At 37.1% G+C, this 27,661-nt stretch overlaps 1 protein-coding gene across 4 annotated transcripts in view; it reads right to left on the reverse strand.

Annotated features, from left to right (window-relative positions):
- LOC134205599 (uncharacterized) overlaps positions 1–27,661 on the reverse strand; it is a 63,774-nt gene that overhangs the window by 28,903 nt on the left and 7,210 nt on the right. For 3 of the 4 annotated variants that reach the window (XM_062680978.1, XM_062680980.1, XM_062680977.1), the window contains exons 2-3: positions 2,732–5,382; positions 1,358–2,569 (exon numbers count right to left, since the gene is read on the reverse strand). In XM_062680978.1, the coding sequence (XP_062536962.1) occupies positions 1,358–2,569; positions 2,732–5,191 (3,672 nt within the window). In that variant the 5' untranslated portion in view covers positions 5,192–5,382. Of the gene's footprint in view, positions 1–1,357; positions 2,570–2,731; positions 5,383–19,316; positions 19,453–27,661 lie in introns of those variants that run through there. The other variant, XM_062680979.1, reaches the window with a different exon arrangement.

Here is a 27,661-nt window from a genome sequence, read left to right on the forward strand (position 1 = left end):
TAGAATGCGTGTTATTATGCCTGAGGAGAAAGTATAGATTTGCAAAAATATGTATTTTCTCTGACAGCCAAGCGGCACTTAAGTCGCTTAATAACTACACTTGTAACTCAAAGCTAGTGTGGGAATGCATTCTGGCTTTGAAAAACTTATCCATACGCAATCGAGTCTACCTATATTGGATCCCAGGACATACGGGTCTAGAGAGAAACGAGATTGCTGATGAGCTAGCCAGGAATGGATCTAATGAAAGGTTCATTGGCCCTGAGCCCTTCTGCAGGCTCTCAGACTGCTCTGTAAAAATGGAACTGAACAAATATATGGTCAGTCAAATCACATCAAACTGGAATGCACTTCCCCATACGAGCCAATCCAAAAGGCTCGTAACGATTAACCCCAAGAAAACCCAACAACTATTAGGTCTCAACAAAAGGGATCTCAACATCTACACCGGTCTAATAACTGGACACTGCCCCTGCAGATACCATCTACAAAAGATCGGAGCAATCCAAACATCAAATTGCCGCTTCTGTGACGAGGAGAGAGAAACATCAGAACACATCCTCTGCTATTTTAGTGCACTCACCCAACGTAGGTTCAAAGTTCTCAGCAAGCCCTTTTTAGGGCCTGCTGACATATGGATCTTATCCCCCAAGGACGTGGTTGGCTTCATAAAGCTAGTCTCGCCAGAATGGGGGAGTCACATACTGTAACTCAGGATCTCTATTCATCAATAATAGATGGTCTTGAGTTCAGTCGATACCAAGGTATCTCAGTGACAAACATGTTACTGAGATAACTTGCGTATTTCACAGCAAAAGGGTATATCACAATAGTCCTAAAATCTGGACGCAGTGATCTTCACCCGACAAACGAAAAAAAAAAGAGAGTCAAAATAATCCGAGGAGAAGTGTAGGAAAATTGTCAGTGGAATTTTAGAAAATTTCTCGAAACTGCAGTTGATTGTTTTCGAAATAGTTTTCGGAATTTTTCGGCAATATCATACCGAAAACGCATCCGCTACCGGTTAAAACTATGACGAACGCCGCCGCCGATGATTGTTGGACTGGCACACTCTAGATTGGATTTTGTATATTTGATTTAAAAGTTAGTTTTATATTGGTATTGATATGATTAGGAATTTGGGAAAATTGTCGCTAATTACGAAACATCGATAAAAGTACATGAAATAACGCACATTTTTGTAGGATGTTATTGTGGTTGTTTGGATGTGCTCCGTTAGTCAGCCTGATACGCAGTTATTATGTAGTAGGATGCGTTTGTCGTGAATTTTACTGTCCATTGTCCAGGGCCTGTCAAGTCCGTTTAGCTGGTCAAGAAATATAATATAAGCACTTACCCTATTCCATGATAACTCCATGTCCCCGTTACTTTCTTGTTCTGAAATTTCACCTTTTGCGGGCATTTTTTCATCGGTCCGAATATTCAAACTTTCGGCCGATGGCGCGCGATCCATGCTGTCAATTCGACTGGCGTGGCTTCCACTGCCGCTTCCCCTGCTGGTACTATTTTCCCCAACGCTGTTGGAATTCGTTTTGCTGCTGCACATGTCCAGGTCCATGTAGGAGTTCTGATCATCGAACGGAGTGTACTGCGGGCTGAATTTCTGCACCCACGATAGCGGAATCTGTTCCTGTGGGATCCCATATCCACTGATTGGTACATAATCATCATACTCTTCGCTATATTCAAGGAATGTTGGTTCGGCGTTTTCGACATTACTGTGCGCTGCACTGTTGCCACTGTTACTATCTGTTGTGGTTTTAATATCTCTCGAAGGTCCAGCCTCAAGAAGATCTCTTTGATCATTCTGGTATGTGATATTGTTAGCAGCGTGTAACGATGTGACCTCAGCATCGAGTTCGGTTTTAGTTATCTTATGTTCGTTTTCATCGCCTCCATGTTCATCTGTTGACATTTCTTCTTCACTTCGTGTAAGCTTTTCGACATGTTCAATTTTGATGCGACTTTTGAGTTCTTCGGATTCGAAGACTTCTGATGCACACGATGCTGTCACGTTTTCAGTGTCACTCGACACTTGCGCTATATTTGATGGAGAGAGTGCATAAATTCCTGTTATTTCTATATTGCTTCCACTGCAACCAGACTTTTGCTCCCCATCTTGCTTCACGATAGTTGTAGTGCAATTATCATTATTGATTTCCAAATTTTGTGCGATTGCATCGTGTATCGCCATCGATCTCGAGTCACCAGGAAAATTGTTCAGAACACCACCTTCGTCGTCGATGAAAGTGATGTTGTAGCATTCGACCTCAGTGGTGGTGGTCTGAACGATTTCTTGTTTGGTCGCGGGTGTAATTACATTCTGATCCGAAGCATTTTCATTTGCATTCAAAGTTGGGCTTGGTACGGCTTTGCAGTTACTGCTTTCACTAGTCGAAGAAGACTGACTGAATACTACCGATTCTGTCACATTATCTTTCTCGATTTTGGTGGTGATATAGGTCGTGAATGTTTTTGACGTTGATGGCTCGTTAAAGGCCACATTGGAAGCGGATAATCCATTGCCATCTATGGATGGGGTAAGTATCTGTAAATAGTAAAACATAGGCCTTTAAAATGAGATACCGATTTGTTTAAAAACGGTTCATTGGTTGTTTTATTGTACGGAATTGTGCGAAATGGAGCTTATGTAGTTTTTTATATAAATGATTTCAATATGATCGTTCAACTGTTCAAAACGGTCACTTACCTCTGACGATTGCTCGTGAATGGGGATGATGTACTTGGTTTCCTCTACTGACGCCGATAGATCATCACCTTCCGATGCAGCTTCTTCTTGTTGGTGATAGTTGTTCTGCTGAGATTCCTGTTTCATGGAATCGGTTGCATTGTGTTCTGTTTTGGGTACCACTGGCGCAAACGCTGTAGGAATAAGAGGAGGGGTTGGTGGAGGTGCAGGCGGAAGGGGAGTTTTCAGCTTCACGGTCAACTTCTTCGGCGGTTTATTGAACAAAAGCCCCGATGAACAGGTTGTAATTTGCGGAGGTTTTCTTACCACTTGGGGTTGTTTCTGAGAATAATCATGTGTTACATTCTCCGCTCTCTGGATCTGATTGCTGCAAGTGGCGGTCTCTGACCGGTGTGAAGCTTCAACGAGTTCTACAGTCGGATCAGAGTTGGTATGCACGATTGCAGTAGATGCCGGCTGTGGTGATTCTAACGGAGTAATTAACGGCGATGAATGAGGAGTCATTCGGATAACACTCGTTATAACCGAAGGAGTTGGAGTTGTTCTGGAAGCATTTTGTGACGAACCAGCTTCTAACGCATCCTTATCTAAACGATAGGCATCGTTGCTTGCTGCCTTTACTTCCATGGATCCCACATAGCATTCTTCTTCTTCGTCTGTGCAATTTTCTTCTTCATCGTCGTTAATAATTTCGATGTCGTTGACATTATTGAGATCAATCGGAGGCATGTTGCTACCGGCATTAATAATAAGCTCGTTTTGGCAATTGTTGTTCACTACGGCGGCGGTTGGCTTCGTGCTAGTGATTAGAGAAGCCGACATCTCATCTCCGTTGGAAGGACCACCGTTGTTACCAGCAACATTGGTTGTTTTGTTTTTGCTATTCAGATTCAATATAATATCTTTAATGCCTTGCGACAAATCCGTCGTCACTTTCACATTACTCAGTACCTTCAGGCCACTGGTTGGTCTTTTTCGGGAAGTAGGAATGCTACTTGACGAAGCTCCCGAGTTATGAAACTGCGAATCGACGATCAAATTAAACTTATTGCACTTCTTAGAACTGCCGATGCTACTGATCAGCATCGGTTTTGGCATCTCTTTGACGCCGAAACATCCGCGGTTATCGTCAAAGGTTCCGTCCTCATTCTCTACTATTTCAATAGTATCAGCTTTCGAATCATCATGAACGTTTGTTTCTTCGTATGACTCTTCCTCTTCATCGATTGTCATTACATAGTCCTTCCGTTCGTCTTCCTCTTGCATGTGTACGGATTGCTCCATTTCTATTTCTTGCTTAGATGTCGATGCAGGTTGCATTTCTTCGTCGATTTGGACAACCCTCGGTGGAGATTTAACGATTTTTTCAATAACCATGAAGTCACCCTCGTCATTTTCCGTGTACTCTACGACTTTTTTTGGATTTTCGGTGACTAAAAAGTTTCCATCCTCCTTTTCAGTATATTGAGCTTGCAGGATATTTTGGTCATCGAAATTGCTAGTTTCTAATTCTATCTGTTCACTTGGTTGATGAATTCCGACATCAGTCTGTTGTAGCTCAAGAGACGGTGGTCCAGTGGGCGGAGCATGGTAAATGTGTTGTTGTTGTACTGCAACAGTAGGTGTGGGATGTGCTACAACCGACGTCGTTGGAGGATTTGAACAGAATGCAGGTTGTTGAGATTGTATAGTAGGTTTCTGCTCATATTTCGGAGCGTTACCGGTCATTGAAGCTTGCTGCAGTTGTGAGTTTGCGGATATTGTTGATGTAATTGCAGTACTATATGGGGGAGGAGGGCCTGAATAACGCTCGTTGGTGTAACGAGGATAGAATGAGGGAGCTATTTGCCTCCTGGGCATCAAACTTCCACTCCCTCCTCTGTCATGCTCTATAAACACATTTCGCCCCTCAATTGTACCAGAAGGATACACTGTAGATGTTCTGGTTGACATTCCAAGTCCACTACTATTACCGCTGGTCTGCGGTATTTGCTGGACATATTTCGTGCTGCAACTTTTGACGATCATGACATTGTTTATTGGGTAACCCATATCGGAAGCTTTGACAACAGTGATTGCAGTTGGAATGGCGTTTGGCACCATTGGTGCTGGTGGTGGCGGAGGAGGAGGTGGAGCTGCCTGCTTAATAGGCTCATATTTTGTATTGTATTTTAAATCGACGGGCTCGTAACCACTGGTGTGAAACATGAGGGCATTCGGTGGCGTACGGGGTCGTGAGCCGGATGCTACCGCCATCATTGCCAATTCCATTGGTGACGATACGCTATTGGCAACTACTGGGCTGGCAACTGTAGGTGTTGGGGCCGGCGTTTGTGCTTTGGTAGCCATCGACACCAAAGCTTTGATGACTTTGTCGGTAGGATGGGTCCCAAGATGTTCCTCCAGGCTCATATCGGCCCGGAGGTAGAGGGTACATACAGGACACTCGAGGAGTCCCATTGTGACCGATGGTTTGTTCTGCTTCACTGGCTAAATCGTAAGTAACTCTGCGCACATAAAGAACAGCTGCGGTTCTGGGTGTTGGAGTTTTTGTTAATATTTATGTGGCGCCTCTCAAGTTAGCGTGTAGAACGCGGTATTTTTTCGTGTCAGCTTCATCACAAAGAATGTCTGATGACACCAGTCGATGTCTGAAATGAATCAAAATTTAAAAAAATAAATAAAAATATAAACAATATTTGTATAAATTTTTAATTTCAAACAGCATAGACTATGACCTAGGGCTTGACGACCCCTCCCATGCCTCCCGTGCGATGTGAGGCTTGCCTAAGTTGTTGTGGTGGGAATCGGTAGTAAGTTTTGTTAAACTGCGTGTATCTGCAAGCAAGCATTACCAAAGCAACCGTGAGCCACTCGAAAGACTTTAGCCCCAGCCCTGGGTTTCGGTGGGACTCTAAACCGACACAAAGTTCGTTAAAAGCTACTTGGCTTCGCCGACGCCATTGATATTATCACACATAACTTTGAGAAGATGGAGGAAACCTACACCAAATGAGAAACAAAAGTGGGTCGGGCCAGTCATTAACACTACACGAAAGAAAAACACTCAGGAAAGGACAACGTTATAGCCACCCACAACGAGTTTGTATCGGTGGAAACGCGCACTTGGTATAAGTCCTGCGTCTTACTTTTGGTATGATGCAGATAGAAGACGGTAGGGGACCATCACATGGCATTATGAACACGGGGGAATTGGCCACCCCCAATATTCTAGTTAATTTAATAATTTTTGGATTTCTCGTACACGTATGGGATCAAAAGTTATGGCCAAAATACGATTTATAAACAAAAAACACGCTAAGAAAATTTCACTAATTTTTTTTAGTTTATCTAATGTACGAGAAAGGCCCAAACACCGCTAGGTGGATCAATCAGGGTTATTTTTTTAATCATTATCGATGCAGCGAATTCTGAAATCCTTTCATAAACAACTAATTTATAGCGTTATTTTCTTAAAGCATAAATTTGCAAAACAGTCCAAATGTTTTCTAAATGATTGAAAATTATAAGTTTTACTAACAACCCTTCGATTGGAAACAAGGAAACAAGGTGGCGTATTCGCCGATCTCTTATTGTAGTATTTCTAAGTTTTACATCCCAAAAAAAAATTTTTTACTTTGCCATTTACTTTGCGCATAACATAATTCTATTATTTACTGTAATAGAAACTGTAACAGTGCTTTGGCATCCAATGTGATAAAGTTTTGTGATTTGGACACCCTACCTGACACCTAAGAAGTTAGGGGACGCTTTCATATCGTCTCCTTTTCGTGTTACCAAGGAGTGTAATTGTCGCTGAAAAAAGCAAAAACAAGCAACAAAAGAGAATAGCGATACTTCTTTGCCCTCATCTGCGGGTGTCCTACGAAAGGCTGAAACACATAAGGCTGAACTCAAAAATCTGAAATCTCGAAATGCTGAAAGGGGTGTTCCACGAAAGGCTGAATCACATAAGCTAAAAACTCATAAGGTTGAACACGAAAGGCTGAAAAGTAAAAATCTCACATAAGGCTGAAATAACAAAAGGCTGAAAAATCGTGAGAAATCAATATTAGTGGAAGAATTCAATTTTGACGTTAATAGGGGCACAAACTAAAATGATCCGAAACCTTCTTGCGACTTCTTGCTGTTTCTCCCTTTTTTCTTCTTTTTTATTCCATTCTTCCTTTTCCTTCTTTCTTCTTCAGCTCTTCCTAATTCCTTCTTCCTGTTTCTTTCTTCATTATTCGTTCTACCTTCTTTCTTCTTAGCTCTTCCTCCATAGTTCTTGCATCATCAATCCTCCTTTCTTGTTCCTATTCCCTTCTTCCTTCATTTTTCTTTGTTGCTCTTCTTCCTTCGTTCCTTTTGCTTTATTATTCCTTACTTTTCTTTGTTTTTTCTTTTTTTTTCTTGCTTCATTCATTTTCTTGTTTTTTCTTCCTTTCTGTCTTCTTTCTTTTACCTTCTTCCTTGTCCTAGTTTCTTCTTCCTATTTTCTTATTCTTTTTTCTCTATTCTTTCTTCATTCTACCTTCTTTCTTCTTTCTTTCAACCTTTTTTCCTGTTCATAGATTCGTCCTTTTTTCCTTCTTCCTTGTACATTGTTTCTTCATTTTCTTTATTCTTTCGTTGTTTTCTTCTTCCTTCATTTTCCTTTTTTCCCTTCTTACTTTTCTTTTTTCATCATTCCTTATTCTTTCTTCCTTTTTCATACTTCCATTTTTATCCTTCCTTCTTCTGTCTTCTTCCTATTTTAATCCTGCTTCATCATTATTCTTTCTTCCATCTTTATCTTAATTTTCCCTTCTTCCTTCTTCTATGTTATTTCTTCAATCTTTCATCTTTTTTCCAACTCCCTTCTTCCGTCTTCCTCCTTCTTTTTTCCTTCTTCCTTCTTCTCTCAATTTTTATTCTTTATTTTTTATTCTCTATTCTTTATTTTTTATTCTCTATTCTGTATTCTTCATTCTTTATTCTCTATTCTCTATTCTCTATTCTCTATTATCTATTCTTTATTCTTTATATTCTTCATATTCTTTATATTCTTTACGATGACGAAAAAAGTGACCAAATGGTGACTTTTGTATTAGCTGAGGAGCATTTGTATTGTTACTGTTTAACTCGTAGTAGATCGGAAACTATCGTGTTTTTTTCAAATCTTTATTAGAATGCTATCAGAAATCGAGAAAAGACAAAAATTACAAAAGCATGAGAATTATTACTGCTGGCCGTGTGCATCTTCACCGTAACTAGGGAGAGGATGGATCTTAGCAGGGGGCAACCGACTTGGCGATACCATCATAAATGCCACGAAGTTGGATATTGAGGAAGGTATAAGTTGGGACATCCAGCGGCTAGCAATATGACCATGGTAAACCTTATTCCGTAACACACCACGTAATGGTATTTAGCCAGCGTCACGGGTAAAGCAAGTTCTACAGCAGGCCTGCCCAACCTTTTCACGCCACGGGCCAATTTTTAGAATTCACACTTGCTGGCGGGCCAGAAAATATTCGGTACATGACTTTTTTTTGAATTTTCAAAATTATCAGTTTTTTTTCATTATCTAAAAAAAACTAAACTCGATCGTTGCATGAGGAATCCATTTGAAACATTTCAGGTAAATTATTCAAATCGGTAAACGGTGTTGATAAAATGGGAATTTCGTTACTTTACCAGCATATTTGCATGAACTGTTTCCAACAGGATGATGGAAATGTACCAGATTTCAGCAACCCACTGTGCCAAAATGCTTCATGTTCAAGTAATTGAGATGTTTGGCGATATCTGCTAGAAAATCCAAGTCACTCATCTATTCAGGATCATTCAGCTCGAGTGAATAATGAACTTCGCAATAATACAGGAAGTCTTCGTATTCGTCATTTCCGTCAACATCATTTATAATTGGTTGGGTTGAGATCCCTAACGTTGATAACGTTGATTGTCTTAATAACAAACGTCAATACTTGAGGTATATTGATCGTTTTCGCATATCGATTCTATTGGTGAATATGCAGTATGGCAGGGAATATCGCCATATCTTTGTGATTGCTTTTCCATGCTTAGAATTGTCACAACGCCATTGTTATTTCCTGTCATTGATTGCTGGTGCTGCATCAATCGTAAGGTCACTTAAGTTTTCCAAGGAGAAAAATAGTTCCTTCGCACAGGTCATATCAGCCCTCAAGGTTTCCCGTTAGTTGTTCCCTGCATAGGGTTCGAAGCTGCCAATTTCTCTGTCACTCGAAAAAGACCATCAATTCCTCTTATGATCAAAGCCAATTTTGTCACGTTTCTATTAATCTTTATTACAGAAGCTTGCAGCCCTGGGCTGGCTCACCTCTATGCCACGTTTTTCACGTCAGTATTTTCATCGTTAGCGAGAGAATGTCACGTAACGTAGCTTTCAAATCTTCTGCGAGAACTTTTACTCTTCACCGTGTTCCGCGCAAACTAATGCTTCTGAAGGAGGCTATTTCCTTGAGACTTACGATGTTGTAAACAACAACCGAAATGCTTTCCTTAACAAGCTCTCCGTCCTGGAAAAATTTCATCCGTTTTTCCAAAATCCTACTAACAGCAAAACTGGCCCGTACTGCATTTTCAGACTGCGTATTTTTTGAGTGAAGAGAGTTTTGTTTCTATAATCCATAGTACCAATAATTAAAATCAATGAATGTAAATGTAGGGGCCCTCCTTAGCCGTGCGGTAAGACGCGCGGCTACAAAGCAAGACCATGCTGAGGGTGGCTGGGTTCGATTCCCGGTGCCGGTCTAGACAATTTTCGGATTGGAAATTGCCTCGACTTCCCTGGGCATAAAAGTATCATCGTGTTAGCCTCATGATATACGAATGCAAAAATGGTAACTTGGCTTAGAAACCTCGCAGTTAATAACTGTGGAAGTGCTTAATGAACACTAAGCTGTGAGGCGGCAATGTCCCAGTGTAGGGATGTAATGCCAATAAGAAGAAGAAGAAGAAGAAGAATGTAAATGTGCCCTACCTTTGAAATTCTACCATCTTTTGTTTCGTACCTGAGCCTTCTCAAATATCATATTCCATAGAATGCTTGGATCCAGATTTTATTCTTTCAATATAGCAAAACTTTCTGAACAAATTGAGCAAACCGGTCTTCCTTTTTTTCAACGTGAACGTAAACTACTGGTGCCAATCTTTATTGGAAACGTTTCAAGATTTGATTTAAAACTTACGTATTAAATAATGAATAATAAAAATAAAAAAAGAGCTTCCCGAGCCAGCTAGAAAAACTGGCGGGCCGAATCTGAGTTTATTTTTCTTACGCGCCGCGGGCCACAAAAAATGAAGCCGAGGGCCGCATCCGGCCCGCGGGCCGTACGTTGGGCAGCCCTGTTCTACAGCATTGTGGTAAAGAAGTTTAACATGAGTCCGAAGTTTTTCGTGAAAGTGCAGTTTGTGTATGAAAAAGGCAGAATGAATTATAACAAATTTTGCGCCGTCTTTTACTACCGTTCAAAAACTATTGTCTCGTCAAAATATATTCACAAAAGTTTCACCATATATAGATGATTCAGGTGCAAGACAGTGTGAAAGAGTGCTAGAATGAAGCCCAATCCAAAAGGCTTTCGCTAATTTTTATGTAGTTAGACGCGTGAACATTCGTTTTGGCACGTTGAAAAAAAGCACGGTTCTTCGGTAAAAAGCAATAAATCACATAAAATGATCTAATCAATTACTAGAGAGAGAATTATTTGGAATCACAAACTTTATGAATTTTTATTACGACAAATTGTTAAAAAAAACTTAAAGGATTCAAAATTTTGATAACATTTTTGAAATAGGATTTTTAATGATTAAAAATAACATTTTTAATTGTAACAAATTTAATCCTTTTACCATTTATATCAAAAACATTGACCAGAACTCATATATAACATGAATTTTGCCACACCTAAGTTTCCTAAGTTCAAGTTTCGTAAAATGTGATCCAAAATCTTGAATTTTATGCAGAAATTGCTTTGGAAAACTCTGAATTTTTTTTCAGAAATTTCTGCGGTTTTTTTTTGTGGAAAACCTTGAGGAAATTTCTAGGATTTTTTTTCAGAAATTGTGCGGAAAATTCTTGTGAAATCTTTCTCCTGGAGTCCCAACGGAAATTCCAACAGAAATCCGATGGCGAATATCAGCACAAAAACTTCCGGAAAATCTTTCATACCATAAATTCAAGGCAGAATATTTTGTACACATTCTTGCTGTCTTTCTGGAATTTCCGCGGGATCCGCACGTCAATTATTTTAAAAACTTCTCCGCGAATCCCTGAAAAAAAATCTTCTTCAAATACAAGCGGATTTTTTCATGAATTTCGGTAGAAATCTTTTTGGGAATTCCTGCAGATATTGTTTGGTGAATTCCTAAGTAAAACCTTCCGAAAATTATTTACCAAATTCAAGGCGAAATTTTTCACAAAGATTTTGGGGTCATCGCTACAGAAATTACAGTGAAAGTTTCTCCAATAGAGTTAGGTTAGGAAGCTTTTTATAACGAAGGTGGATTTTTCTCCAGATACAGGGAACTTACCCTACTTAGGAAGTAGTGCGCTGGATTCGCCTAATAATGAGCTAAACAACACATCAATTAGTTTGACAGATAAAACTTCAGAAGAAAGTTCGGTTCGGAAGTCCCGACTTCTAATGCGGTGCTACGTCGACAATATCATGCTGTTTTGTTCGTCGTAGGGGGATTAATCAATCAGAAACTAAGAAATATCTCGGAATTATGTCAAAATTGACGTGACAAAAATGGATATTTAGAAACGATGAAAAATGATAACAAGTGAAGTTCTTACCCTAATAATGCTTGTTAAACGAGAGTATAATGCATTCAATAATGGCTTGGAAATATCCAAAAAAAATGGGTAAGCATAGACATCAAATGTGGAGTCCCTTCTCAACGACATTTTGCTATCGAAAACAAAAGCCTACGCTCCTTATTTATTAAATTTCCACCCAAAACTAAATCCGCGCGAAGCTTAAAAACCGTTATGTAAATCCGCATCAAATCCGCGAAAACAGCAAAAACCGCGAAATCTGCGTAGTCGTAACAATCCTGCGCTTTATAAACGGAGTTGCCTAAACGTAAGCCCAAGCTTTGCTGTATGGTCTGCATACAGGCCTCTCGATCCCGAAGTCCATGGTTCGAACCCACTCTGCCTTTTATAAGACGGCCTTGGAGCAATTTCTTCAACTTTATATATTTTGCTAACAGATTTGCATTTGATTTGGTTGATGATAATGGTAGGTACAAATGATTTTTATTGTAACTTTTTTTTGCAAACGGTGCACAATGGGGAAATTCGATTTCAAAGGTGGAAAAAAATGATAACTTTCTTCACGAACAACTTACAGAAGAGACCAAAAGCTTATTCGAAAGGGAATTTTGCAAAGAATTCAGTGAGTGCTGTTTCATGGACGTGGAACGCTTCTGTATGTAGCTACTGAGCTCGTTTTGCCCTAATGCCCCATATATCGCGAGTTTCCAAACTATTTGTCATTTTATCTTTAAGACATTGTTCTAAAATTGTGTTTATCTCTTCACTATGGATCCACAGAAGGGCACTAAATATAACCAGCTCAATAACTACATACAGAATCTTATCTGTGAGCCGCTCGTGAGAAAAGTTATCCTATTCTGTATAAAAGGTTACATTTAATTAGCTGTATGACCCCTAAATCCCCTATAATTCAATATTTTTAATAAATTATATGATTATTTGTTATTTTCATTATATCATTGGAAAATATCAACTAAATTAACATTACTACATCATTTCCTTGCTCAGAATCATTGAGCTATATAATTTCATAGGGGAATTTGGGCAAAAAGGTAAGAAAAAAGAGTATCTCCCATCACCTCCTATCTATGATCACATCAAGACTCTTAACATATGACTATTCTTGTCTAGTTGTGCTATCGGGTATGGTTTGGAAATGTTTGGTGCTATTCAAAAGTTTTTTAAGATCGTTTTTTACTCAATAAATGATCAAATAAAACATTTGTGAAATGATTTATTTCATTAATTTTTGTTCGGCAAACATTTGTCAATATCTGTTCAACACTTTGAGACGATAATATCAACATTTATCTGTAAATATTACTATTTTTTTTACAGAATACATGAAAATTGGACATAAAGCCTGTCCACGTTTAATTTCGGACACTGAGATGATGACCAATAATTTTTTAGTCATTTCATCAATTTGTACGAGAATGAAAACATGCTGAAAGTACATAAAGCGGAGATGTTCAGCTGTGTGTAAATTGTTCTTCTCAATGGTTTGTTAACATTTTTAAAAATCGTATTTGGAGATGGTGTCCGAAATTTAACGTGGACAGGCTTTAAAATGCACTTTGATGCTTATTTGACCCCAAAATCCCTTAAATTTCCAACTTTCACCAACAAAATATATTTAGTGCCCTTCTGTGGATCCACAGTGAAGAGATAAACACTATTTTAGAACAATGTCTTAAAGATAAGATGACTAATAGTTTGGAAACTCGCGATATATGGGGCATTAGGGCAAAACTAGCTCAATAACTACATACAGATGCGCTCTACGTCCATGAAACAGTACTCACTGAATTCGTTGCAAAATCCCCTTTCGAATAAGCTCTTGATCTCTTTTGTAAGTTGTTTGTGAAGAAAGTTATCAATTTTTTCCACCTTTGAAATCGGATTTCCCCATTGTGTGGTGGTGTAAAAATAGTGACTTTAGTGGCCATTTTTCGAAAAATAGTGACTTTAGTTACTTTTGGATGCAAATAGTGACTTTTTAGTGACCAGGCTCAAAATAGTGACCAAGTCACTAAAAAGTCACTCAACATAGTTGTACAAGATATCGTATTCTTTATATTCTTAATATTGTTTATATTGTTTATATTCTTTATTTTTTATTCGTTATTCTTTATTCTTTATTCGTTATTCTTTATTATTTATTTTTGATTTTTTATTTTATTTTTCTTATTTTTTATTCTTTATTCATCATTCATTCATTTTTCTTTATTCATCATTCATTCATTATTCTTTATTCACTATCCAACCACTCAACATAGTTGTACAAGATATCGTATGATTGGGATTCATTCCATCCCCTCAATTTCAGCCTTTCGATACATTTCAGCTTTCCGATACTTTCAGCCTTTTGAGACTTTCAGCCTTTCGGGATTTCAGCCTTTTGAGTTCAGCCTTATGAGTTTCAGCCTTTCGTAGGACACCCGCTGAAAGGCTCAAGGAAGGCTGAAATGTATCGAAAAGCTGAAAATGAGAGGATGAAATGAATGCCAGCCATATTATGAGTTGTTATATCAACCAAGTTGAGTGATTGAATAATCAATAAAGAATAAAGAACAAAGAATAAAGAATTACGAATAAAGAACAAAGAAGAAAAAATAAAGAATAAATAATATAGGATAAAGAATTAAAAATAAAGAATAAAGAATATAGTATAGTGAAATAGAGAATTAAGAACAAAGAAAGAAGGAATAAAGATGAAAGACGAAGGAACAAGAAAGAAGAAACAGGATATGAATAAAAAGGATGAAAGAAGAAAAAGAAGAAGAAAGAGAGAAGGTAAGAAGAAGGAAGAACGAGAAACGAATAAGGAAGAACGAACTAAGAAAAGGAAGAAGGCGGAAGGGAGAAAGAAGAAAAAGGGGAAAGAAAAAAAGGAAGAAAACAACAAGGAAAAGAAGGTAGTAAGAAGGAAAAAAGGAAGCATGAAGAAGGAAGAAAAAGATCAAAGAAAAATGAAAGTGGAAGAAAACAGGAAAAAGAACTTGTCATAATACGAGTTTGTACAATCCCATTGAATTCCACCACTTAATTGTATCTTGACAGATACGTATTTCGACCTCAACAGTAAGGCCGTCTTCAGTGTCTCGTACTTGACTCGACTACGAGACACTGAAGACGGCCTTACTGTTGAGGTCGAAATACGTATCTGTCAAGATACAATTAAGTGGTGGAATTCAATGGGATTGTACAAACTCGTCTTATGACAAGTGAAGACATTCCACTAAAAAGCTCAAAATAATTTTCTTACGAAAAAGAAGTAAGAACAAAAAATGAGGAACAATATATAAAATATATCAATATGGTAATACCACATTAGTTCCTAATTACAATAGTTTGATTCTTTTCTTAGTTGCAAAACTATTGTAATTTGCAAAACTATTGTTAGCTTCTGACAATTGATATTGCATGCCAGTCTAGTGTGGTTCTTCCTTTTTAAAGCATAATGATCACAGAAAGCAGTAAAATAGTATCTTAGTACAGCCGAAATATTTTTGATGACTATTTCAAAGAACATCTTCCTGAGTAACTGATGAAAAAATTGTCGCAATGTTATGTGAGGAAAGACACAATTCTCGAAATCTAATTAAATCGATGTTTCCAACTTAGAGAACTTAACAATGCACTATGGTCCAGGATACAGATTTACGCGGAAAGATGAATTTTACGCCAAAACTATATTTTTTAGAAAAAACTGTTGTTCCACAAAATTGTTCAAAATAGTAAGGCCATCATTATGGTTTTACCAAAAAATAGGGTGGCCCATCATATAAAAAAAAAATAGGAAATATTTTTTTTATTTCTTGGAATATTGACATGTTATGTTCTACAAAGTTGTAGCGTAGCTTATTCCAATCAATTTTGCTAAAAAACTTTTTCTGTAGCTCTTAAGTTGGCTGATTTAGAGCAATTTTACCTAATTGGATTAGGGTGTACCTCAAAAAAACAGTATTTTTGATCTATTTTTTTTGTTTTAGATTTCTCGAAAAAGTCGTCTTCAGGTGACTTTTAGAGCTCAAAAAAATGCAACTTTTGATGGGTAAATATGCACAATATCTTTTTCCAATCAAAAGTTAAAATCGTTTTTCTGTCGAAATTACATTTTTTTCATAAGCTGATATCTCCGGTTAGGGCAGACCAAAAAAATATGTTTACACGGCATTTGAAAGATAAATTAATATTCTTTATTATGTCAAAAAATTGGGGGTATGTTATTTTTTTATCTCAAGTTTTACCAATTTTACTAAAACCATGTTTTTTCAAATAAATTAATATAACTCGACAACGGAAAAAGATACAGACGATATTCTTATAGCAAAACACGCGTTATGAAAAGCCCCAAAAGTCTTCAGAAGATGACAATTCATCTTTCCGCGTAAATCTGTATCCTGGACCATAGTGCAATGAAGTAAGTAAAGTAGTGTAGAACCTCATCATAGTTATTGGTATTGCCTTTCTAAAAATCCACAAAATTATAAAACAACTAATTTGAACACAGATTTAACCCGAAGTCCCAAATCTTTGTTTCCGACTAAAATCATTATTTTGTTTTCTAAAATAGATTTAAGTACATTTTGGGCAATCTTAACATTTGATTCGTAATGTTCGGCTTTACATTTTTAATTTCTAAAAATTTCTTTTTTTTTGTTTTCTATCCATTGAATTGAAACCTTGAATCTATTATAAAGAAGTTCGAACGTTCCTATTCAATATTAGTTTTCACATTTTTGAAACTTATTCTTTATTTTTCAAGTTAAAAAATATCTTATACCGTGGACCCCCGATAATTTGAACGGTACCTCATTCAAATTAACGGGGTTCATTTTTAATTTGAGCTTCTGGTTACTCAATTTGCATTAGAAAAACTGGTTTCTGGCTGCTCTCTTTGCTGGTTTGTTTTGATTCTGCGCTCCGTTTCACGATGTTCCATTTTTCTTTTCTCGATTCCACGTGCTAAATGACGTTTGAACCATTTTTAATTCAGATTAGAAACGTTCTAATCTGATAAGGAAACGTTCTAATCTGATTATCTAAAAGATAAGTGTTCAGATTAAAAACGGTCATATTGTCGGGGGTCCGCGTAGCCTATTCAGATAACGCTATTTATGACAATAAATATCATGATGAAGAGTAACTTGATGTCAATCCCCGACTGAGTAATAAACATTGAAGAGTATTTTTTTCCTTATATCGACTTCATTAGACACTTTGAAGAATTTGGATGTAATTTGACGAAAATTTATTTTTTTCCCGATACATGTCCTGATTTCCCGTTTTTTTCCGTTTTTTCCCAGTAACTTCAATTTTCCGTCCTTTTCCCGCTTTTCCCATTTTTCCGGTTCGGTGGTCACCCTGAAATAGGAAGGAACAAGGAAGATGAAAGGAATATTTATGGAGGAAGAACGGAGGTAGAATGAAGCAGGAAGAAAGCAAAAGGAAGAAGGGATAACAAGGATTGAAGAAAAAGGAAAAAGTAAGAAATAAAAAATAAAAATAAAAATGAAGAAGAAAAAGGGGAGAAGAAAAAAGGGAGACGGGATTAAACCACCCGACTTGGACATTAATTTACAATGTTGTGAAAACTCATATGTGAATATGTACATTATGCGGAAGATATTGCTTTGGAAAATGTATTGGAGGTAACAACTTTCCCTTCGATGGGACTCGAACCCACGACCCTACAGTACGCTAGACGAAGTGACTTAGTGACCAACGATGACTAATAAAGTGACTTTCAGTTGCAGAAAAAGTGACCAAATATTAACTTTTGTATGAAGTTTATAATCAGTAAAGTTGCATTGGTATTATTACGGTGTTATTCGTAAACTGAAAACTAGTGATACTCATGTTTTTCTTTTGAAATCCTTGTCTAGAAAGCTATCAGAATTCTAGAAAAGACAAAAATGAAAAAAGTCTTATGATTACTATTACTGGCCACGCCTATCTTTACGGTAACTAGCGAGAAGATAGAACTTAGCAAGAGACCACCTACTTACGAGCACCCTCATAAGTTGGTATCACGGAGTTTATTCGTTGGGTTAGCCAGAAGCTAGCAATGTGACCATGATAAATCATATTTAGTCACACACCACAAAAAGGTGTCAACTCGGCTTCGCAGAAACAGGTATTGTGTCGCCAGCACTAAATTGGTTTTTGACGTTTTACTTCCGAACTTACTTCCGACATCAAGACAATCAAAACAAAATTTTAGTTCGACACCAACACATTGTCGGAAGAGCGCTCGGAAGTGCGGAAATCGACTTCCAAACTTCAATTTAGTGCCATCGACAAAATAATGCTCGAGTTTGTGACAGATAACACTGTGTAGTGCTGCATATTTATTTTGGTTTTCGATATGAATTTCGTCGGAAATGGGCCTTGCTGCCAGTTTATCAGCGTCATACAAACAGTTTTGGACTAAATGCACAATAGTGAGTTACAAGTTGTTGCACAACTTGTTTATAGTTGTTTATAATTTCAACAACGATTTTGAAGCAAGTTCTACAGCATTGTGGTAATAATGGTATACCATAATCTAATTGATTCCTAGACAGAGAATTATTTGTGTTCACAAAGCTTATGAATTTTCAGTAGTTAGAAAAACTTAAAGAAAATAATGAAGAAATTTTTAAAATACGATTTTTTCAGCAACAATGGAATAGGTATTTAAGATACTTATTTTTCAGGAATATAACGAATAATTCAAATTCAAAATTATATGCAATATACTGCGCAGTAAACAGAAATAATTCTTTGATGAGCTTTAATAGAAAACTCTGTAGAATAAGTTTCAAAAACACAAACATCTAATGGAATTTAAGCTTCAAAAGCGCGTACAAATTTATTGAAGAATCTATGCAATCTTCGACTGAATCTTTGAAGAAATTTCTCCTGGATAATATTATAATTGGGATTTCAAAAACCGTATTTCTGCAGATTCTTTAGTGTTTTCACTTCTAAAGAAGTTTCTTGAAAACACCAGGAAAAAAAATGTCGAAAGAGCTCTGTGAAAACAATTGCGACGGAACTATAGAAGGTCTTCTTCTTCCAAAAGGTTATGCCCTGAAGAAATTTAAGAAGAAGCTTATCGAGGAGCATCCGCCTATTTTCCTCTATATAACTTGCTATCATGCAGTATTATTCAATTTTATTTTTATATGGAAAATACTGATTTAGCTCAGGGCTCTTCGTAGACGAAAAATCATTGATAATTATGTTGGTTAATAAACTTGGCTATACATATGCACAGCACATGTTTATAATGGACAAATTGATAATAAGTTTACGAAAAGAATCCGCGTATCTTAGTGGGACTCAAACCCACAACCTCTCACTCTCTAGAAAGGTGTGATAACTGCATCCGAATACCAACCGCCACCATAGCTTTGTTTTGTAAATTAAATATCTTTCGAATGCTTTATTTGCCAATCCATTACATGTGCTTTATTGTTGTACATCCGAGTACACATTGATAATTGTCGAGAACTTCACACTCTACAGATTCTCAATAACTGACTAAACGGATTGTGTGTAGAGCGAAAATGTGGATATTATTTGTGATACTTATGTTTATGTAAATTTTATAAAAGGTTTTAATTTCTGAAACTGATAAAAATAGATCAATGAATTCCCAAGTTTCTAAAAACTTTAAATTTGTTGCCTTTTTTAAACTGTAGTATACTTTTTACAATGATAATATTGTCATGCAATAGACACTTCTTAAGGGTATCTTGATTGAGTATGTATCTATTGTACCTTGATTGAACGATGCACGGTATACCTACAACCGCGGCACATCTTGCTGTTATAACACACTATCAGCCGAATTCGTGAGAAGAGAAAAACACACATACTCTACTGTTCGCACTTTTTTGGGACTCGGTATCAACAGCAGCCACAGTACACAGCAGCATAGAGGCACAATCAATAATCAATATCTCAAAATTGTTATTATACCAAGTAGCATTTCTTCATTATAGAGGCGTCCAATTATCACCAGGAAGTTCACATTTCTTATTATAATTTGAAGCACTATGATTCACATGTTGAAACCGTTCGATATTTCATTCACTGAATTTTATGCATCTAATATCATTAGTATCGCGGCAAACGCTGTTCCAGAACGAAGTCGATGTCGGTGCGACGGCGACAAAATTGATATCCACATACAACAGTCGTACAAGAGTACGGAGAGCAACCGGGTCTATTACTCTAGAGTTATGGCAAAGCACCGAGAGTAAAGGAACGTATCTTCTGACCCGGTGATGGAACCAATGTCTGACGATGCTCAGTTTAACCAGGCACGAATGGTACGAAGTAAATACTTTGTACTAGAAATGATTTTATTGTGCTCCACTTTAAATAGTGCTACAAAAATATAGTATTAACTGTAATTAGTTTCCAATGACATAACAATTTTCTAATTTAGTTAGTTAGCAACAGTTAGCAACATTATCATATTTTCAGAGCATTAATTGATCATCATAACAACAAACGGGGAACAGCGACGAAATCAGCTAACCGTCAAATCCTGCCGTTTCCGTCACTGTTCCATTGCATGGCGTGGAGCTTTAATCAACAAATAATGTTCAAAGCCCTAGGAATGGAAACCATGGATTATTTAGTTATTATTTCTTTTGTGTTACCTATAGTACTATTCTTGAATTTTGCCTACTCGATCTTCAACAATATACCAATCGACTGGGTTCGTAAAACTGAACAAATGTATCTTTGTATGTGCATGAGTGGTATGTGTGTGCACTTTTGATATAGAACAACTCAATCGATTCTAGTGTAACAGGTATCATTCGACGGAGAAACTTCTTGTGGATATTATTGTTTTTATTTATCATAGTTTGTTATAGTTTTCATAAAAAAAAACAATAAATTTTGAAGAAAATTATTTAGCTCTTTTTTAGTGGAATGTTTGCACTGTCATAAGACGAGTTTAGCACAATTCCATTTATTCCACCACTTCGTAATACCTACTTTTAGATATACGTATTTCGACCTCAACTGGAAGGTCGTCTTCAGTGTCTCGTACTTGACTGTTCTTTGAATTTTTACTCAATTAAGCCGTGGCGTAATCCATTACTCTCATAATTGAGCAGCGTATATAAACGCTTCAAAGTGTTTAATCGCCAAAATGTAGGCAATTAACTTTGGGATTATTTCCATATTTCGGCATCAACATTTCAAAAGGGCGAAACTGCTTTTGTAAACAAGTGCTTCTCACGTCGCTGGTGGGCTAATTTGTGCCGACCCACGCAATCCAGCGCCTTTGAATGAAAGAGGAGGATTCACTGCTTCTATCAGTGGTGTTGGATAGCGTGGTTAGGCTCTAATTAGCCCACCAGCGACGTGAGAAGCTCTTGTTTACCAAAGCAGTTTCGCCCTTTTGAAATGTTGGTGCCGATTTATCGCACCAAGCCAAATCCAACAGATGGATTTGAAAAAGGCATTATCACCACTGGGGGATAAATTTGTTGATAAATGTTTCATAGTCTATAATACCTTATAAACAAAAGCATGAGATTACCAATCAAGGAGAACGATTTTCGATTCTCAAGACAGTTGAGACTCTTTCACTTTCACTTCAAACCGTTTTTAATTAAATTGCTTCTAGAATTTTTAAAAGGAGTTTCAAAATTTTCTACGTATGCTTCCCCGTGTATTTTTTTTTCGAATATCATCTTTATGCTTCTTCTTCTTCATGTAACGTTTGTTTGCCAATAGCTTTCTTTTGTACTACATAAGATGGTGGAGGCACCTCTGCAAGTGTTGTTTTGAGAAGTGTCCGGCGCGAATCGAACTACAGACAAACTAGGTAAGCTTATTCACGGTTGCGTATGAGAAGCTCTGGTTAAAACAGAACTCGTCATCTCCTAAGGCACACTCTATTTTGTTTCTAAAAAGTTGACTAAGAACCGTTTCGACTGATGTCCAATTAGTCCTTTTTCTTAATTTTCATGAACATTAAACTTGCTATGCCACTCCTTTATTTACCACACTCTAGAACACTTCTAGAACATTAATAACGTGACTTTGTCGATGACTATTGAGTTTTCACTAGTTGCGAATTCACATTTTCCAAATACTCAAAGGAATATATGTGACAGTAGGGCACTGCAAGCGCGGATTGCTAGAAAAAATTCTTCTTGTCTCTTCAAGTCTTGACGTTAGATCACCTTGTTGACAGAGAAATTCAATCAAATTTCAATGAAGGTGTGATTGAAAAAGAGCACCATGTATCGCGCACATTTTGCTCGTTGCATAACGAAACGTGTATATCAATCATGTGGTTATCGTTAGAGCTTCTCGTGCGCGTCGAAGCTGGTCTGAGCTAATTTATATTTCTAGTTTTTGGTATCCTGAAGGCAATTCTCGGGATTTCGGAATTGTATCATTCCGGAAGCTTACAGTATTTATAAAACTAAGATAAAGATTCTTGAGGCTCTGATTTTGGTAAAGATTAATGTTGCTAGGAGTCGAATGCTAGTGGCTCGTACCCGTTCCAACAGAGAGCGGTACAGTGTAGCAAGGGCAGAAGAGAAACGAATCCACCGCAGAAAAAAAGACAACACGAAGAGAGTGTGATAGCTGAAGCGCAAGAGAACATGGATAGAAACGATATGCGGAGGTTTTACGCAACTGTCAATGGCGCGCGACATAAGACTGCGCCAGTACCCGCCATGTGCAATGACCGAGAGGGGAATTTTCTGACAGACAAGACTATGGTGGCAGCCAGGTGGAAGGAGCACTTCGAAGATTTGTTGAACGGTGAAATGAAGGTGTATTAAGGAGCAGGATGGACATAGTCGGTGAGGGTTAAGCTGCGGAACCACCAAAGCTGGACGAAGTTAAGAATGCTCTAAACGAGCTGAAAAACAGTAAAGCTGCTGGGAAGGACGAAATCCCGGTCGAGCTTCTCAAACACGGAAGTGAGCAGCTGCATCAATCAATCCACCACATTATCCAGAAAATATGGGTGTATGAAGAACTGCCTGCCGGCTAGTTGGATGGCCTCATATGCAAAATCTATAAGAAAGGGCACAGACTAGAGTGTGCCAATTACAGAGGGATCGCCCTTCTGAACTCGGCGTACAAAATCCTGTCGCGTATCTTGTTTAACAGACTGAGACCGCTTGAGGAGTCCTTCGTCGGCGAATACCAGGCAGGTTTTCGTGAGGGCCGATTAACGACGGATCAGATGTTTAGCCTGCGGATGATCCTTGATAAATTCCGGGAGTACAACTTGCAGACTCATCATCTGTTCATTGATTTCAAAGCAGCGTACGATTCAGTGAAGAGAAATGAGCTGTGGCAGATAATGTCCGAACATGGTTTTCCGGCGAAACTGATTAGACTGATACGTGCAACGCTGGATGGCTCGAAATCAAGTATTCGGATTGCAGACGGAGTGTCAACCTCGTTTGTGGCTTTAGACGGATTAAAGCAGGGCAGGGCAGGCACTTTCGAATTTATTGTTCAACATTGCACTCGAAGGCGCTATTAGGAGATCTGGCGTGCAGAGGAACGGCACTATCATCACACGGTCGCATATGCTCCTGGGTTTTGCGGACGACATCAAGCTTATTGGAATCGATCGCTGGCTGCACGCGGTGTAATCGGACCCGGGGACCCTGACCGTTCGGGGAAACTGGAGGAACATCGCCGAAGACCATCGATTATGGAGCTCTACAATACGCCAGGCATAGGTGCATCGACGCTGTAGCCAACCAGGTATAACTTGATGTCAGTAGCGATAGAAACGGTAAATCCTTTTGAACAATCTCTTGACTTGGCAATTATTCTGAAACAATGAATGATTTGATTCGGAAATTCGTCCAGAAACTCAATGGGATATCATTCCAGGACTTTTTTTGTGGAAAATTCCTCCAGACATTCCAATTTCTTTGTGATTTCTTCCAGAAATTCATATGGAACTTGCTCCAGAGTTGCTTGTGAACTTCCTTCAGGAGTTTCCTTGAAAATCCCTTCAGCATTTCTTAAGGATGTTCCTTGAGGAGTTACTTTAAAAAATCCTTTGAAAATGCCTCCTCAAGTTCCTTCGGAAATTGATCCATAAGTTTATTTGGGAATTTCTCCTCGACTGAGTCGAATGACTATGACAGTGACAGTTAAAGCATTCCACTAAAAAAAGCTTACACTTTTTTTTTACCGCATGGAAATTTCTCATCAGAAAATGGAAATAATTTGGAAATTCTCCCAAATGTTGGTTATGAACTTCTCTCAGGAATCGCTTAGGAAATTCCTCCAGAAATTCTTTCGGAAGTTCCTCAAGGAATTACTTCGGAAATTTCTTCGAATATTCTTCAAAGAATTCTTCCTGAATATATTGCTCCAAGAAATACCTCCTAGAATTTCTTAGGAATCTCATCCAAGGACTCCTTCCTGAAGTCTTCCAGGATTTATTTGGGAATTCTTTTGGACAATACTTCAGATGGTGCTTAATTTTTTCCTCGGGAACTATCAGAGAAATTCCTCTAGGAATTCTTTCAGCAGTTCCTCAAGGAGTTACTACTTAAATTCCTCTAGACACTTTTCCAGGAACTCCTTTAAAAATTGATTCAAAAAAAATATTTTTGGAATATCTCCAGCACGCAGAGAAAATCTACCTTTTTGAACTAAAAAATAAAATTATTGAAATATTTTTTAGACCCAAATATTTTATTTTTAAAATCAAAATTAAAATATATTTAATTCAAAAAATTTCATTGTTGTTTCTATTGCAATCCATTGTAACTAGTTTGTGGAGTGAATATTTGAAAAAATTACAAATATAATTATTGTGATTTTATTTTTCACACGAAGCCTACCCAAAAATAAAATAATTGATAATCACAAGAAATTTTATATAACATTTAAAATAAATTTTTGATTATAATATTATTGTTTTTTTGAATTTAAGAAAAATATTGTTGAAAGCAAAAATTTTTCTTTTTGGATTAAAAATATTTTTTGTACAAACAAAAAAATATATTGTAAATTCAACAATTTTTATTTTGAGTGCTGTTGTGGAACATTGTAGAAACAACAATATTTTTCGTCTAATCAAATCTGATTTTTTGTTGAATTCAACAAATAAAATTATTAGCCGGGGAACAATGATAATTTTTGTTGTTTTTATACATAATATCATTGAGTTTAAAAAACATTTCTCTGCGTGAGGAATTCTCTCGGAAATTCCTCCTGGAATTTCTTCGAAACAGGCATGAAGTAGTCGGATGCCATGTTACTATCCGTGGAAAAAGCATCAGCATTGCTTCTGTATACATACCGCCGAATGCGACGGTGCGATACAGAGATCTTTCGGCTATCTGTTCAGCTATGCCTGAACCACGGTTGATCCTAGGGATTGATCGTTTCTTCTGCAAATAACCAGTTTTTCGTGGGAAGTATTCACGGAGAATTCTTTTCCTTGGGGAACTTCCGAAGGAATTTCCAAATTATTTCCTGTAGGAATTTTGGAGAAAAAAAATTGTAGGAATTTCCTAAGAAATTTGTGGAGACATTTTTTAAAACACTTTCTGAGAACCTAGGGAACCTAGGAGAAATTTCTGGGGCAATCCACGAGGTAAAAAATACATTTAGTGGAATGCTTTAACTGTCACTGTCATAGTCAGTCGACTCAGTCGAGGAGAAATTCCCAAATAAACTTCTGGATCAATTTCCGAAGGAATTTGAGGAGGCATTTTCAAAGGATTTTTTGAAGAAACTTCCGAAGTAACTCCTCAAGGAACATCCTTAAGAAAGAAAGAAGGGATTTTCAAGGCCAAAATATCTGATGCTTAATTATTGAGTACCTTCATCGGGATGAGAATGGGTCATAAATCTTCCCGACAGCCTGGAGAGCGGATAATAAAATCATTGAAAAAGGTCTCATGTAATTTGGTTATGTTGCCCTCAGATACATTCAATCTATTATACAGGCATTCCAAATAGTTGAAACAGTGAAAAATCTTTCAAATCGCTCCAGAAAATGCAAAACTGAAAGTGACATTATATGGTTAAGGCAGGTATTTTCGTCTTTTCGTCATAGTCTCGAAAACCAATAAAGGAGACACTTTTTTGACAAACTCATTCGTTTCAAATCTTAAGCTCAGGAGATACGTTCTGCTATAGTGGAGCTCTAGCGAATGGATGTTGCTTTCGATGGTTTTAGCCCCTATGACGATGGACGGAAATACCTGCCGTGTCCCTACTAAGAGTAGAAGGAAATATTACCGCACAAGTTATAAATCAAAGCTTCATTTTAAATTCAATTCAATTCAAATACCACTACGAACCACTGGGAAAGTACCTTATGTACAATGCAAGTTGTTGCAATAAATCAGTTAAGGATAAATGACCATAAAAAAGTAAGTTTTAAAGCGTATTTTTCATACAAAAACAATGTATTTTCCCAGTTACTTCAAAGCCCATAATCCGATCTGGCTCATTTTGGGACAGAAAACAATGAAAAATTATTACCCGTTGACTGTAATTTGTTGAGAGTAAATTAGTTAAGGATAAGTGCCTCAAAAACGAGTGAGTTTTTGAAATGCATTTTGCTAATAAAAAAATACACATTGGCCGTATATTCTGAGCCCATAGTCCATTGTAACCTATTTTCAATAAGAAAAAATAAAATAGGATTCCCCGTTTAACTTGTTGCGAGTAAATCTGATAAAGATAAGCGCCGGAAAAATGAATGAGTTTTTGAAATGCATTTTGCTTACGAAAAATTGTATTTTGGTCATAATATCTGATTCCACGTCGAATGCAACTTGTGGCGAGCAAATTGGTTTAGGATAAGAGCCCGAAACATGAGTAAGTTTTTGACATCGTAGCAACCTACACTCAGCCAAAAAAACTTAGGAAATCAAAATCACTTACACCCAAAAAAATCTGCACGTTCTTTCCACCTGAAAAAATACGTAAATTTTTTCCACCTGAAATTCACGTAACTTTTACCTGATTTTCCGATAGAAATTTCATTCTATGTGAAAATCAGGTAAGTTCTACCTGAGTTTTGGATAGAATTCACCGGACACGTAAGTTTCACCTGAATTTTCTGAAGCATTTGCAGCTACGTGTGCACGTAAAATGTACCTGAAAATTCAGGTGGAAATAACGTTCAGATTATTTGGAGTGTAAGAGCCCCGCACATTAACGATTGCACCATGACGTCATCGGACACCATATGAGGGCAATGTTTACATTTTTTTTACCCGTGTTTAAATGGGAGTGACTTCTCATGAGGGCAATGTTTACAATTTTTTTTATATGGAGATTTTGACTCGTGCAATGGTCAATAGGATACGTTTGCGTTGCGTTTGACACATTTCCCATGGGAAAACTGTCAAACGAAACGCAAACGTATGCTATGTGCGGGGCTCTTTATGATTTGGCACCACAATGAATATTTGTGAAAATCATAAGTTTAATGAAAAGATATTTTAGTTACTAGATAAAGATTGTCGCTGTCGTCGCTGTCCGGAACATCTTTTGCTGGCGAGGATAGGGGAGCTAAATGTCAAAGAAGGAAAATCCATACGATTTGACAGGTATGTACCACACATGTTTCGGACAGCAGAACAAAGGGAACAGTAGCGACAATCTTTATCTAGTAACTAAAATATCTTTTGTTTAATGACTCAACTCTGTTTTGGCTACTTACAATTTTTATAATTCTACTTATGAAAATCATTAGGAAAAATTATTGATGTTATAAGGGAATATGAAAATTAATTATAAGTGAATTTTATGAGTTTTAAAATAAAAATAATATAAAGGTCGGAAGAATTTGTAATGAAAATTGTAATTCTGAATGCATTCATATAGAGATAGTTTGGTTTGTACGGAAAAAAGATCATATGTTTTCAAATGATTTGAAATTTAATCTGAAATTCATGTTTCCATGCCCAAACGAAATATCCAAACAAATGTAAATATCAATATTTTCAGAAAGGCATTTTTTGTTTGTAAGAATGTGCGTGTCATAAACTTTTGAACATTTCCAAGATCTCCAATATGCATTGGTGTTGAATTGATGTTTATTTTTTTCGATGAAACGCACAAGTCTGAAAAATAAATCA

This window comes from Armigeres subalbatus, chromosome 1 (assembly GCF_024139115.2).
Source record: "Armigeres subalbatus isolate Guangzhou_Male chromosome 1, GZ_Asu_2, whole genome shotgun sequence".
Lineage (NCBI taxonomy): Eukaryota > Metazoa > Arthropoda > Insecta > Diptera > Culicidae > Armigeres > Armigeres subalbatus.